The 16,106-nt window shown below is 46.3% G+C and overlaps 1 protein-coding gene across 1 annotated transcript; it reads right to left on the bottom strand.

Moving 5' to 3' along the window:
* Positions 1-6,707: 6,707 nt before the first annotated feature.
* Positions 6,708-9,043, bottom strand: LOC144326827 (vomeronasal type-2 receptor 26-like). Its single transcript, XM_077923669.1, has one exon. The coding sequence runs from the start codon at positions 9,041-9,043 to the stop codon at positions 8,078-8,080; it is 966 nt and encodes a 321-aa protein (XP_077779795.1). The 3' UTR covers positions 6,708-8,077.
* Between the last annotated feature and the right edge of the window lie 7,063 nt (positions 9,044-16,106).

Below are 16,106 nucleotides of genomic sequence, written 5' to 3'. Positions count from 1 at the left end.
TGGCTTGGATGGAAGGCAGAGCAGGGCTTGTGCAGAAACTAGCCTACTGTACAAAAGCTAAAATGTTCGTTTCCTGATCTTCCCACTTTTACCTCTGGCCACAGGGCCAGTGTGGTGTAGTGGTTAAGAACAGTAGACTCGTAATCTGGTGAACCGGGTTCGCTTTCCTGCTCCTCCACATGCAGCTGCTGGGTGACCTTGGGCTAGTCACACTTCTCTGAAGTCTCTCAGCCCCACTCACCTCACAGAGTGTTTGTTGTGGGGGAGGAAGGGAAAGGAGATTGTTAGCCGCTTTGAGACTCCTTCGGGTAGTGATAAAGCGGGATATCAAATCCAAACTCTTCTTCTTCTTCTTCCATCACTGGTCTCTCACCTCTGAATGTTTGCCGAGAAGGAAATGTGGCTCTTAGGCTGGAAAAATGTCCCCACCTCTGCCTTAAGTAAACAACTGTAAATGTTCACATCTGGAAACAGTAAGTGCAGACATGCCACTCAGCAGAAACCGCTTGTTGCTCAGATGCAAGCAGGATCCATCCCACTTGAGTGGTTGGCGAAAGAAGACTTGCTATTTTAGAGTAGCGCTAGCCTACGGTGGGCGACTAGTTCATAGAGTCATAGAATTGAAGAGTTGGAAGGGACTTGAAGCATCATCAATGCAACGGCCATGTTAAGAAATAGCTCAGTTTGAAGACTTTAGTTATTGAGAAGGCTCAGAGGAGAGTTTTCTCTGGGGTAGCCCCTACAGCAACCTTTCTCACCAGGTGTTGTTGGACTACAGGACCTGTTTTCAGGGCTAATAAATAAATAAATTTTTATTTATACCCCACCCTTCCCGGTTCAGAAAACCGGGCTCAGGGCGGCTAACAGCAAATTTAAAACACTTAATTGATGCAACAAAAAACAGCATAAAATACAGTATAAAACGTGAATAACAATAAGTTAAGAATTCAAAGATCGGTTTAGGGGGGGAAATCCACCCAATAAACATTAGATGATCACCAAGGCTAGCTGGCTAAATTAGTCCTATTTGGGCCAGCGAGGAGACCAGGGGAGAATTAGCTGTGGGATCCCAGAGCGGGTAATCTTCATAAAAAGGGGAGGGGGAGGGAAGGAAGGGGAATAAAAGATCAGGCTATGTTCAAGTTGAAAGCCAGGCGGAATAGCTCTGTCTTACAGGCCCTGCGGAAGGAGGTTAAATCCTGCAGGGCCCTGGTCTCCTGGGACAGAGCATTCTACCAGGTCGGAGCCATCACTGAGAAGGCCCTGGTGGAGGATGATCTGACTTCCTTAGGGCCCGGGACCTCTAAACTATGATTATTCATGGACCTTAAGGTCCTCTGCGGGGCATACCAGGAGAGGCGGTCCCGTAAATAGTGGTAGTGTAGTCCAACGTCTGGGGGACCCAAGTTTGCCCTAAATTGTGGAATTCCTTCTTCACGGTTGCGTCTGGAGAGTTAAAAGTATGTTTGTTGGGACCTTCTCCCTTTTCAGTTATGTTTAATCTATGCAGCTTTGCTTCTGCTTAGAACTGCTCTATTGCTTTACTTTTTTTATAATTGTATGAAAAGTTTTGCTTGTTTTTTTAATATAATTTTGTACATTTATATTGTTGTATCTTGCCCTAGGGACTTGTGGTGAAGGGTAGGGAAGCAGTCAAATAAACAAAACGTCAGAATTGAGCAGACTTCAAGCTTGCTGGATCTGCTTTGTTTCACGCTTGAACCCCCAGGTCTGCCAAGTGGAACCTGGTGCAAAAGAATGGCTAGTGGTTGGAGGTCATCATAGAACCTTAGAGTTGGAAGGGACCCCCCGGGGTCATCTAGTCTAACCCCCTGCAATGCAGGAATCTCAGCTAAAGCATCCGTGACAGATGGCCATCCAGCCTCTGCTTAAAAACCTCCAAGGAAAGCAAGTCCACAACCTCCCAAGGGAGTCCGTTTCACTGCTGAACAGCTCTTACTGTCAGAAAGTTCTTCCTGATGTTTCGTTGGAATCTCCTTGAAGCCATGGGTTCGAGTCCTACCCTCCAGAGCAGGAGAGGATAAGCATGTTCCCTCTTCCATGTGACAGCGCTGGAGATATTTGATGACTATCCTATCTCCTCTCAGTCTCCTCTTTTCCAGGCTAACCATGCCCAACTCTATCCTCCTTTTTTTCTTTTTTTGATACAGCAAGAAAAAACACAAATACCCAATTACACACAAGAATAACCATAGACACATAATTTTCTTAACGAACAATAAAACATAAATTGGTCTTAACACTAAAGACCCAACCTCCCGTCTATTCCATATTTCGATTTCATATTACTTATTGCCATACACACTTTTATCATAATTAAACTTTTTCTTGATATATCTAATTTCTTATGTCTACCTTGCAACTATTACTGAAGTTCCTCAAATGCTGCAAGGTGTTTTTGTCTCAGGGATCTTCGCAACAGGCAGCCCCCACGCCATTCTTGCCCTTGCAAATCCACCATATCCTTCCGTGGGACAAACCAGCTTAGGGAGATGAAATGTATACATTTTGCTGGTGATATGTCCCTTGGTGGGAAGACAGAAGACCGAACGACTGGGCCGAGCAGTCTTAGCCCTGGGTGGGGAGGAACAGGGCAGATAAGTCCTACTGTTTGAGCTGACTGTAGCAGAACAGGCGAGGGGCATCGCTTCCACCCCATGGAACCAGTTCCAACAAGTAGTTACACGAAGGGAGAAGGCTAAGAGTTACTTAAGAGTGACACTGGAGATTTGCCAAATAACAAGGGACGTGGGTGGCACAAGGGATGCGGGTGGCACTGTGGGTTAAACCACAGAGCCTAGGACTTGCCGATCAGAAGGTTGGCGGTTCGAATCCCCGTGACGGGGTGAGCTCCCGTTGCTCGGTCCCTGCTCCTGCTGACTTAGCAGTTTGAAAGCACATCAAAGTGCAAGTAGATAAATAGGTACTGCTCCGGTGGGAAGGTAAACGGCATTTCCATGCACTGCTCTGGTTCATCAGAAGCGGCTTAGTCATGCTGGCCACATGACCCGGAAGCTGTACTCCGGCTCCCTCGGCCAATAAAGCAAGATGAGCGCCGCAACCCCAGAGTCGGTCACGACTGGACCTAATGCCATTGGAATTTGCCTTGGGACCTTATTGAGAGGGGCAGGTAACAAATAAATAGGTAAGCCCGTGGAAAGTGCCCAAACTCACCTTTGAATTATGTATAAAGAATCCACAATAAACCAGTTTAAGTTACTTCTGGAACAAGTGGTGGAGCCCATCTCCATGTCCAAGCCTAATAAACGCCATACTGGGAGGCTTTGAAGCATTCTGATAGAAATTGCATAAAGAGGCACAGGTGCAGATAATCCTGTGTGTACGGTAAGGCTGAGGGAACATGGGTCCCAGGCAGAGCCCCTGTTGGCCTTTGCCTCACTTGATACCTGCAGTGTCAGGAGTGCGTGCAGGAGCCAGGCCCTGTGACCAGAACTGGGGCCTTCCTAAGTTCTGAAGAGGCAAGGCGCGGCCGCACAGGTGAGGCCAATTGGTAACTCACAGCACCTGGTGGCAAGAGCTGGGAAAGGGATATAAGGTCAGCATTTCCCTTCGGCTCTTTGCCACAGCAACGTTTCCTGTCTTGCTGTGTTTTGCTCCTTGACTCCTTGCTTCTTGATCCTCGGACCCTTGGCTTTGTGACTCCTGGCTTCTGGACTCCCGTTCCTGCTTCCACCCCGCCATCTTGCCCCAGGTCCCGATGTCCCCAGCCAGGACTTTGATCGCCCATGAACCGGACCATGACATGCCGCGAGAGGAGGGTGCTTCAAAACACACACTTCCAGAGGGCAAGCTTGGAGCACAAATTTCCACATAAAATGTTTCCTTTTGCAGCTACGTTTTGAATTTAAAAACGGGTTCAGCAGTCACTTTCCCCCTTTTCTTTCCATCAGCTGTATTCATATCTTCCATCTGGATATTCCTTCCGAAATTTCCTCAGAGCCTGGAAGGTAGGCCTTAGGGTCCACCTCCCGGATTGGCTCTCTCCCCTCTGCTCCAACCCATTGGCTCTCTGTTTTGTCACTGCCAGAGAACAGGTTTCCCTGCATTTTCATCTCCAGAGGTCAACAAATATGGGGGAGGGGAATCTACAGTCATACCTCATGTTACGTCTGCTTCATGTTATATTATTTCAGGTTATGTCCCGCAGCGACCCGGAAGTACCGGAAAGGGTTACTTCCGGGTTTCACCGCTCACGCTTGCGCAGAAGTGGCAAATCACAATCTGCATGTGTGCAGACGTGCTGCTGCAGGTTGCACTCTCTTTATGTTGCAAACAGGCCTCCGGAATGGATCCTGTTTTCCAGCCAGAGGTACCACTTTACATGCATGGTGAGGGTTGTGGTATAGAAGCAAACCTTTGGCAGTGAGTTTGGACTGCTCTGAGACGGCATCCAAACCCTAAAAGCGTGTCAAGTATAAAGCAGGTGTGTATGGATTGATCAAAACAGCAGCCCTGTGGGTCAAATGGGGAGTTCCTGGCAGCCCTAAGGTGGCTACAAGAACACGGGTGGCGCTGTGGTCTAAACCACTGAGCCTCTTGGGCTTGCCGATCAGAAGATTGGCAGTTCAAATCCCCGCAACGGGATGACCTCTTGTTGCTCTGTCTCAGCTCCTGCCCACCTAGCAGTTCAAAAGCACGTCAATGTGCAAGTAGGTAAATAGGTACCGCTGCGGCAGGAAGGTAAACGGCGCTTCCGAGTGCTCTGGTTTCTGTCACGGTGTTCCGTTGCCCCCAAAGCGGTTTAGTCCTGCTGGCCACATGACCTGGAAAACTGTCTGTGGACAAACGCCAGCTCCATCGGCCTGAAAGCGAGATGAGTGCCACACCCCATAGTCGCCTTTGACTGGACTTAACTGTCCAGGGGTCCTTTACCTTTACATTTTACCTAAGGTGGCTCATGGGCTGGAAGTTCCCGCCACTGCCCAAAAAGGAAACCTTGACCGTGACTCTTGTGTATGTGCTTTTTCCTGCAAGTTAAGTGCCATGGACTGGTTTTGATGCAGAAGAATGGTGGGAGGAACCAGCTGGGGGGAAACTCCAAGGGAAGAAGACTCCAAGGGAAGAGGTTTTGGGACTACAGTTCCCATCATCCCTGACCACCAGTCCTGTTAGCTAGGAATCATTGGAGTTGTAGTCCCAAAACATCTGGAGGGCCGAGTTTGCCTTTGCCTGGTATAGAGCAATTCAAGATAAAATTCATAGTTTGGGCATTACTCTCGAGAGCCTTGAAGCATGTGACGAAACTTACAATTAATCAAGCAGTGGCTTTACAGCCACGAAAGACAGCACTTGTTACCTCAGACCCTGAGATCTTGCTTTCCGGAGGCCTTAGGTGTTACAACATCCTACGGAACCTGTGCCAAATACAGTGGTGCCTCGCAAGACGAAAAGAATCCGTTCCGCGAGTCTCTTCGTCTTGCGGTTTTTTCGTCTTGCGAAGCAAGCCCATTAGCGGATTAGCGCTATTAGCGGGCTTAGCGGATCAGCTGATAAGCGGCTTAGCGGATCAGCCGATAAGCAGCTTAGCGGATCAGCTGATAAGTGGCTTAGCGGATCAGCCGATAAGCAGCTTAGCGGATCAGCTGTTAAGCAGCTTAGCGGATCAGCTGATAAGCGGCTTAGCGGATCAGCTGTTAAGTGGCTTAGCAGCTTGGGGAAAAGGGGGGGGGACCGCAGGAACTCGCAAGACATTTTCGTCTTGCGAAGCAAGCCCATAGGAAATTCGTTTTGCGAAGCAACTCCAAAACGGAAAACCCTTTCGTCTAGCCAGTGTGGTGTAGTGGTTAAGAGCGGTAGTCTCGTAATCTGGGGAACCGGGTTCGCGTCTCCGCTCCTCCACATACAGCTGCTGGGTGACCTTGGGCTAGTCACGCTTCTCTGAAGTCTCTCAGCCCCACTCACCTCACAGAGTGGGGGAGGAAGGGAAAGGGAAAGGAGATTGTTAGCCGCTTTGAGACTCCTTAAAGGGAGTGAAAGGCGGGATATCAAATCCAAACTCCTCCTCCTCCTCCTAGCGGGTTTTCCGTCTTGCGAGGCATTCGTCTTGCGGGGCACCACTGTATCTAAAGGATCTACTACTCCCTTCCCATCGAAGAACCTTTATGCTCGGGAGATTAAATGCTTTCCCTTCTGCAGTGACTAAAGGCAGATTCCCACATATTCCATATCAAGCCTGTTTGTGTGCCTGCAACCAAGAAGTACCTGATTCAATGGATCACATTCTTTTAGATTGCTCTTTACACAGCAGACATCGCCAACTGATGCTGAGCAAAATGTTGGACCTCCAGCACACAATTCCGAGAAGAATTCAAATGAAGTTTCTCCTGGCAGATCGGGACAAAGATATCACTGCTCCAGTAGCTTCTTTTTTTACCACAATTTTACCTGAAAGGTTCCCAACAAACCATACTTTCGGGAATTAGACAGGGTGTAGTAGAATATCTAAGTGGACACAATTATGGCGTGACCTTATAACCCTTGACAATTTTACCTTTGTCCTTTTAATTATTCCAGTGACCTGAAACCCTTGACAATTTTACCTTTGTACTTTTAATTATTCCAGTGACCTGAAACGTTTTATACTATGATGCCAATAAATGTATTTGATTTGATTTGATTTGATTTGAAGAAGCAGAGGAAGATGTTTGCGTAACAACAGTTGGACTAGAAGATGTTGTTTGACTGGCCCTTTGAAAAAATATCTGTGGGTGTACAATCATATCTCAATTGCACATTATTTGCAAAAGCAGTCACACTGACCTCAGAGAGGCACTAGCTGCTTAAAGATCAGTAGGGTTCATTAGTGTCATGAACTGGCAAGACATCAAGGAAGGGAAAGAGGGTCCCAGTGAGGGGTATAGCTGCAATTGGTACTCACAGAAGCAAGCCGAAGAAGAGGAAGGGGAGGTTGGCGACTTAGGAGGTACTGTTTGGACCTCAGAGGACATTGAAGGGGCAGCCAGCAGCTCACAGGAGCCAGGGGAAGTGGACACATCACCAGAACCGGAGGTGCCTCCTCTTAAGAGGAGAGACACAGCTAGGGCAAGCTCAGGTCCGTCTTTCCGTACACCCATGTTCAGCCCACGTCTTCAGCACCTGCATGGACTGGGTGACGGGAGCACCTTCTCTGACCTTCCGATCACAGGAACAGCAACACAGCATTCCCGAGGAATAGGTCCTGGTGCTGTGGACTCACATTTGCTCATGTGAGCGCCTCAAATGCATCAGAGTAACGGAAGCAAGGCTGTGGCGGTTTTGTAGCATACCTGATTTATTTCTACTGATTAAACAAATACAAGAACATAACAAACATGTACGAGAGAAAACAAAAAAAATATTCCTTCCAGTAGCACCTTAAAGACCAACTAAGTTAGTTCTTGGTATGAGCTTTCGTGTGCATGCACACTTCTTCAGATACAGCTCTCATGCTGCCATCCTGTCTCTAGACAGATCAAAGGAAAAGCACATAGTACTGGAGATGGAAGAGTAGCTTCCACTCCCTCCTTTCTCACAGACAGAAAGTAAAACAAACATGATCTGGTGATCCTTGCAATGGAAGGGATGAAAATACTGACACCGTCAACTAAGACTGGGAGGGAAGCAAGGCAGAGACTCAGTGTCTGCTCAGCTGTCACTGTTGATGGACGACGGTGTGGTTCTTTCAGGACCTCCACTTGACTGTCGTTTTGGAACCGACCCTAGAACTCCAATCCTGGATCTTTATCAAAGGTTTCAAATGTCCATTTGACTTTGAACCTTTCTCAGTTCATTGGACCTGAACCCGTGTTTGGTTATTGGACGGTCTGACTCCCTTGGGACTGTTGTCAATAGCAATCTCTACTTTGACTACACGGCTCGCTGTATGTGGCCACTTACACAATAATTCTGAACTTACTTTCATCATTCATGATTTATGTAAATGGAAGAAATGTTTACATCTAAGAAGCTATATGCTCATGACATGTATATGGGTTTCAAAGCTGTTGTGGTGCACATCTGTTGTAAAAATTGAATGTTTCAAGATTCAGATGCTATCCTAAGCATTTGTTGTCATATGCTCCTTTGTATTCAGATCAGGCCTCAGTAAAATAATGTAGCACTTGGGGAGAAAGATGCAGCCCAGGAGCCCAGCACTGGAGGCCAACATAGAGAAGACCTGCACGGCTACCATGTATTTCCCCTTGGTGCTCAGGTAGGTGGGCACAAAGGACACCCAAACACTGCAGAAGACCAGCATGCTGAAGGTGATCAGCTTGGCTTCATTGAAGGCCCCAGGCAGCTTCCTGGCTAGGAAAGCCACCATGAAGCAGATGGCAGCCAGGAAGCCCATGTAGCCGAGGGCACCATAAAACATGGCCACAGACCCTTGGTTACATTGCAGAACAATTTCTCCCATGTGGGAGTGCATGTCGGAATCTGGAAATGGGGGTGAGAATCCCAACCAGATGGTACAGATGATTACTTGGACACTGGAACAGGAAATGACAATGGAGTTGGCCAGACTCTTCCCCAGCCATCTCCTCACCCTGTTCCCTGGCTTTGTAGCCAGAAAGGCCAGCACCACAGTGATGGTTTTGGCCAACACAGAAGAAACTGCAACTGTGAAGATCACACAGAAAGCTATTTGCTGGAGAAGGCAGGTGACTTTTCTTGGCTGCCCAAGGAACAGGAAGGAGGACAAGAAGGAGAGCAGGAGGGAGACCAGGAGGATGTAGGAGAGATCCCGGTTGTTGGCTTTGACGATGGGAGTGTGTTTGTATTTAATAAAGACTCTTAACACAAAACCAGTGGTTAAGGACAAGAATAGAGCAATGGACGCCAGGACTATTCCCAAAGAGCCTTCAAAGGCCAGAAAGGTGATCAATTTGGGAATACATTGAAACTGATCCTTGTTTGGATACTGGTCTTCTGGACATTTGCTGCAGTGTTCTGCATCTGCAAACAACAGAGTAGGCAAGATGATGTATATAATATGCTGGGAATCATGTATATTAAAAAACATTTGTGAACTTGATTGTACCTTTTTGGTTTTTAGCATATAAAACTACCAACTCCTTTTTTTAATTTGGTGGAAAGTTTTAATTTAATTGACATTTGGAGATTTAAACATCCACTGGAAAGACAATATACTTTCTTCTCCTAGCCAAATCATTCTACCGCAGCATGATTGTACCTTTGTGGTGACCAGTGGTTTTTAGCATATAAATTTGTCCTATTTTAGTGTAGCAAAGTACCATTTCCTCATTGGCTCAGACCATTGGTCCATCCAGCCTAGTGCTGTGTACTCTGACTTAGGTGAACCATTTCCATCATGTCACCACATCCATCAAGGAAATCCTGCCTGTTGGCTGTGGAATCCCAATTCATTATGGAATATGCGCTCGGGATATTTTGCAAAGCAATTGCTCCACCATGGAGCTACAGCCTCTTAGCGACTCAGTGAATGAATGAATGAATGAAACTTTATTCCCCACTAAGGGTTACCGTATTTTTCGTTCTATAGGACGCACATTTCCCCCTCCAAAAATTAAGGGGAAATGTGTGTTCGTCCTATAGAGCGAATGCAGGCTGCGCCGCTAAGCCCAAAGCCAGAACAGGAAGACGGAGCACTGCGGAGCGCTCCCTCTCGCTGCTCTAGCTTGGGGACGGTGCCTTCACCCCGCAGTCCTGCAGAAGCTAGCAAGGCTGTTCCCAAGCCAGAACAGCGAGACGGAGGGCTCCGTCTCGCTGCTCTGGCTTGGGGATTGCTGCACGCAAACCTCTGCAGGGCAGCGGGGTGCCTTCAGCTGTCCTGCAGAAGCTAGCAAGGCTGTTCCCAAGCCAGAACAGCAAGACGGAGGGCTCCATCTCGCTGCTCTAGCTTGGGGACGGCTGCGCGCAAACCTCTGTAGGGCAGCGGGGCGCTGCGCTCCAAAGGCTTCAGGGATCTTTGAGGCTGGCGGTGGGGGAAAGCAGTGCTTCCCCCCACCGCCAGCCCCACAAGCTCTGGTGAATTTACCTTGAACGCACCTTGTTTTAGAGGGGGAGAACAAGAAAAAAAAAATTCCCATGTTCTCCCCCTCCTATGGTCCGGTGCGTCCTATGGTCCCGGTGCGTCTAATGGAGCGAAAAATACGGTACCTCTAGAGAGGCTTACCTTCTTGAAAGGAGATGGTCCCTTCCGCACAGGCAACACAATTATAGCAGCAAATTGGCTCTCCTTCCCGAACCTCCATGGAATATCCCTGGTGACAGCTTTCAGTGCACCTTGCCTGAGGAAGTGTCTAAATCGCATAGACAAGGACAATCAAGTAAAACATGTTAGGAGTCATGCAAATGACTCATATGGTTTGAACAGACCCAGGGGGACATTAACATTTCCAGAAGTAGTTCTTTTGATGGAGAGCTATAGAGAGTGGCTACTATAACATGCTCTGTGTGGGACTGACCTTGTAAAATGTTCAGAAACTTCCAAGGCGTACAAAATGTTCCATATGGGGATTGATATTTCTTTGGATCGGTGGTTAAAGGTGGGAGATACAGCACCTTTTACATTGAATATTTATATTGATTTTTAAATCCATTTGTGATAAACTTGTCATACAATAAAATACAATAGGTAAGAAATTAAAGAAGCAGTAAAATAGAATTAAAAACCATACACCGTCTAGTGCAGCACACTTGCTATAACCAGCAGAAGAGTAATTCCACTAAGACCCTCAGTAATTTTCAAGCATCTCTTGGGTCTTTGAACATTTTCGCTAAGTATTTTCTCTTTTTCATCTTTACAGAGCAGGATGTCATCACTTTACTTACAAACCCACAACCCAAATATTAATATTATTAGACATAAATATGAAAGTACAGGAGGGGGGACAGCAAATGGTCATTCCCCACCTTGTTAAATAGTCCAGGCCATGCAGTTTCGATGGAAACTTTCCTGCCTAAGGATGCCTGCCTCTCCACAGCCCCAACTTTCTGTCCAAGAACAGAGTTATTGGGAAGCTTCACCCAGTTCATAATATCAAAGTCCGCTGTTGGGTTGCCGTCCTCATCGAAATACATGCCATCTCTGGAGGTATTGTAAACCTGGAGGTTCCTCAAGAAAGCGTGGAGCTAGAATGATGGGAAGCAAATGCCAGCATTAAGAAAATAGGAAAATAAGTTGGGTATCTCAGCCCTGCTTCTTTTGAGTCCTGATTTATTGGCCCCAGCATGAATAGTAGCTCTGTGAGAGGTAAACTATACGTAGTTCCCTCAGTTCTCTGGAGGAAGCAATGTGCTTTGAATCTACAGTGTGCACGCAGCTGCAGTCTGCACATCATTTGCACTGGTGTGGTTACGCATTCTTACACAGACGCACATGTAGGCTGGATCGAGACACACCAAAAAATCATTTCAGGAAAACACGTAAACCTCATATTGGGAAATCACGTTGGTGAAAGATGGAACACCGCCACCTGGTGTCACAGTGTTATAACACATATAAAACATTTTTTCTTTACTTATGTACTGTAGTTGAGTCCCTAGATTAAGGGTATGAACTGTGATTTTTTTCTGGGGGGGAGGTTATTCAAGGGTGCAGTACTGGCACCTTTTTTGCCAGAAGAAGAGCGCTTGGTAAGAGGGGCCTAATTCTAATAGAAGAAAAAGGTCTACACATGGCACATTTGAAATATAAAGCCATCATGCAAGCTCATCTTCCCTTCCTGTGTGAATCGAGGAGAAAGCAACCCCTACTCCTGACGGGATGGTGATGGACAGAGCTACAAGTGTAAAAAGAAAAGCTAGTACCTGCCAGGCCTTTGGCCTTTGAAATTCTAGCCTCTCTTCACCCATCACCCTCCTCCACCTGGATCCAGATGAATAAGCAGTATTTAAGGCATGGGCCACAACTTGGATAGTGTTGTAAATGTTGTAGCTTTCAAAAGACAGGCTTTCTTTCAATGCATCCTGGTCCAGGGTCTCCAGATCCTCCTTTTCCTTGCACCTCATACGCCCTCTCACAGACAACGCTGGTTTTAAGTAGACACAGGGAAAGGCTACCTCCACAGTTTTTCTGATAGCAGAAACAAGGGCTTCATACGTGCCCCATTTTGCCTTTCTTTGGTTCCTGACCAAGAAGGAAAAAAACCCTTGGATGTGCCGGAAATTCACACTGCTATAAGCCATAGACACGGCAATGTCCCATATAGCTGTTGTGATCCAGACTTTCCCCACAATGGGTTTCATCAACTGTACAACTATCTGTTGTATAATATCTAGTGGAGGAATAAAGGAGCGGATCTCCCCATAATAGACATATACGTTGACTTGTGCCCACATGAAAAGTGAAGTGGCAGGGATGGCAAACATTGCGGTGGTCTGCCTTGGGATGCTTTCTGAGAAGGCAACACAAATACTACTCTTGATCATCCGAGCAGTCAGAATACTCAGGAACCTTTCTCCGTTGTCATTCTCTAGAGCAAAGAGACCAATCCACGTCCATCTGAAGTGTAGGAGCAGTTGGACAATCCCCAGATTCTGGGGGTCTACTTTGGGGGCCATCTGGTAGAAAAAGGGGGACTGGGTTTTATCATGAAGAGCAGGAACAGTGTATCCATAACTCGCCTAGGAAATGAAAGGAAGAGGTGAGTGCTTTGATCTGGTTCTAGGACAAATCTCAGACAGTTGACCAACTACAGTCACACACACACACACACACACACACACACAGAGAGAGAGAGAGAGAGAGAGAGAGAGAACAAGAAAAAATGCTAATCCTGTTGAATGGAAGGAGGTCTTCCAGGAATGCCGCCAGTCTCTCAATATTTTGTAGGATTGAATCACATCCCAGAACATTAGACTAGGGACTCAGCTACATTACTCAAAAAACTGTGTTTTGAATGCATTATAAAAACGCAACATGGTTTTAAAAAGCAGTGATGGGGTGGCAAAGGGTAAAAAGCAGCAAGCATCTGACACCAGTGTTGAGTGCTCCTGCTTCCAGGTTCCATCCCACCCACACCTTTGGGAGATTCCAAAATAGAAAGAAAGGAAAGCCCATGGCAGAGGCACAATTCCGTCTTAACACCAAACCAGCCATACCTGTGGGATTTTGTAGATGCTTGACACAGTTGACACATATCTAGAAATATCAGCTTCTGCATCTTCAAGAACAGCCAACAGGTTATTCCTCTTCCCACAGTCATAGTTTGGAATGTCTGCGTGCCCAGTAGAGAGCAGGTCTAGCAGGGCATCAGAAGTCATCCTTGCATCAGAATAATGGTCATAGATGACATAGCCGAGGGTGAGGTTGGGTAAGAGCCTGGGGTCCTGATTGATTTCACGAACGGCAGCCAGGAAGGACAGGACATTCCAGAATTTCCCACGATAGCCACTGGAATGAAAAAGTGCCCTACAATGAATGATACAATTCTTGCTGTATCCAAACTCTCAGCTGTTTCCAGCACTGAAAATAAAATTAGTCCACCCTGAGATGCTTAACTACCTTCCATTAGCGACCTGTAGGAGAGAGGAAAGGCCCATCAGCCTCACTGAAGGTGGACTGACACCATAGTGAAACTGTGACCACAACTTTCACCATCATGGACATTTCATGAGATTGCGTTTCAGCTGTGTTTACAGCCAGCTGCATTATTTACCTCCTTGTAGGTTTGGATTTTTAAATGTCACTTTGCACAATCATAACATTCTCAGTTGCAGCATTCTCATTTTCAGTCAGGACTTCAGCATCAGCTGCTGCTGCACCTTCAACTGAGAAGCACCTAAGTTCATGGTCCTGGCATATGGGGGCAACTGAAACCTATGAAATCAGAGTGTGCCTCCAGACAGTCAGTATTTTGCAGGAGGGATTCCAGCGCATGGCAGAACTTTGTTTTCCTGCAGTTAAAGATTTCTGCCATAGTGCAAGAAAGGCCCCTTTTAAAAATGCTTTGCAGTTTTGAAAGTTACGCAGAAATGCATAGAAAAGTGTAGAATGATCAAATGATTAGGAGGAAGGCATGTGAACCCCTCATATGCAAATCTGGATGGATGCCCAATGAATATTGATTGTTGTAGGATCTCCCTGCCCACAAATCATGACAAATGCTCAGTAAAGACCACCACATAATCAAGTAAATCAGGATGAATGCTAAATCAGGAGGGGACCTGGAGAAGCCTTCAATCAGTCAGAGAGCATGATTGATTGATTGATTGATTGATTGATTGATTGATTGAATTTGTATACCGCCCTTCATCTGGCGATCTCAAGGCAGTTCAGTGCATAAAAATATAAGATAAAAACACCAGAAGCATTAAGCTCTTTATACCATGTAATTACTCACAAGTTAAGTCTTGTGTAGGGAGGCTCAGAGAAGTTGAATGGTAGAAATCGGACACGTATTACAAATGTGAGCCCACTGATGAGGTGGTCTCCTGGTTTGTAGTAGCTTGGTGGCTTATTTTGATCCCTTATGAAATTCAATAAACATTTCCCCTTCAACATCCCAAAGGTTATACAGCCCAGCAAGAGGAAAGCAAATAGATGTCTTATTCTGAGTCTGCTTGCCACAATCATCTCCCTTATAGCTGCTCCTCTTAACTTCAGCTCCAGAAAACCATAGACTCAAGCTGCAGTGACTTTGCAAGCATTTGCAGAGTCCAGCCAGGGCTTGAGAGCTGAAGGAAGTGACTGCAAACAGTGCTCTGTCTGAGTTTCCATGCAGCCACCCACGAGCAACACACATAGAGCTTGTCCTATATCCCAGTTCAGGTTCTCAGTGGCACAAGAGAAGGTCTTTATGCACCAGCTTTTTCAGGCTCTTGCAAGAAATTGCCTCATGTTGCCCTAGATTCTGGTGCTTATGCCATTGGACTCATCCCTTGAGGGAGGAGAAATAAATCACTGTGGTTTGGAGAATTATAAGGGGAAGCAAGATCACACCTGCAACTTCATGGGATCTCTTGTGTGGCTCTTGGGGCAGAGTTGGAGAAAAACATGTTTGTGAGAACTCACCGGTGCCAGGAGCAGCAAGAGGAAAAGGGGCAAACTTTCTTTATAGAAACACCATCATACAATCCTGGATCGAGGTGTATGCCCCACCAGAGCATGACTTTGTTACTTCAAAACATTATGAGTTATATATGCACCAGTCCTTCCTGGTTCAGAAGCAGGTTGTCACCTCACATTCCTCTCAAAAATGGGGTCCATTTTTTGTGGACTCAAAGGAGAACTTTGGACAAGTCCCTTGAGTTTTCATGAGAAGTAGAGGAAGTGGGAAGAGTGACGTCGTGATAATTTGGGTTGCCCCTTTTTAAATTCAACAATATCCTTTAGTCGAAACAAAATAAAAAAAATTCCTTCCAGTAGCACCTTAGAGACCAGCTAAGTCTGTTATTGGTATGAGCTTTCGTGTGCATGCACACTTCCTCAGATACACTGAAACAGAAGTCACCAGACCCTTATATATAGTGAGAGGGTGGGGAGGGGTATTACTCAGAAGGGTGGTGGGAATGGGTGATTGGCTGATAGGTGTGGTAAACCTGTTGACGACTGTTAACGACTGCAATTGGTCTTACAGGAAAAAGCAAGGGGTGAGATGGCAAAAAATAGCTATATCATGTATAATGAGATAAGAACCCAATGTCTCTATTCAGACCAGGTCTTTCCATTGTTGTGTTCTGAGGCCAAAGGAAGGACTGGACCCTGATTAAAAACAAGACACGAGGCTTTGACCAGCAAGGCTCTCGGAGACAGTGCGTAAACCACACCCCTCGCCAGGCCATTTTATTAACAAAAGAATCCTTCATACAGTGCTCGTGAGAACCAATCATATTTCCTCTGAGCATTTCATCAAACCCCACGTGGGGAAAAAGTTACACTACAACGCTAATTAGCATGCATATATTTTGGGGTCAATAAGTTGAGATCTACAAAGGGGAGCATCTGGCAACCCCAGAGGTGAGAAATATACATGATAAGAAGGATGGCCAGAAAGACCGGATCACTACCCCCTTCATGTGAGATCTGTTTCCTGGCTCCAAGATTAACATCTTAAGATTACATATTAGAAAAGCTACTTCAAAGAAACTGTCCATAGTCT

Source organism: Podarcis muralis, chromosome 2, assembly GCF_964188315.1.
Source record: "Podarcis muralis chromosome 2, rPodMur119.hap1.1, whole genome shotgun sequence".
Lineage (NCBI taxonomy): Eukaryota > Metazoa > Chordata > Lepidosauria > Squamata > Lacertidae > Podarcis > Podarcis muralis.
Note: the sequence above shows the minus strand (reverse complement) of the source record. Positions and strands in the feature narration are given on the sequence as shown.

Coding starts and splice junctions, on each gene's coding strand:
- LOC144326827 (XM_077923669.1), bottom strand. CDS start 9,043: ATGTTTTTTAATATACATGATTCCCAGCATATTATATACATCATCTTG.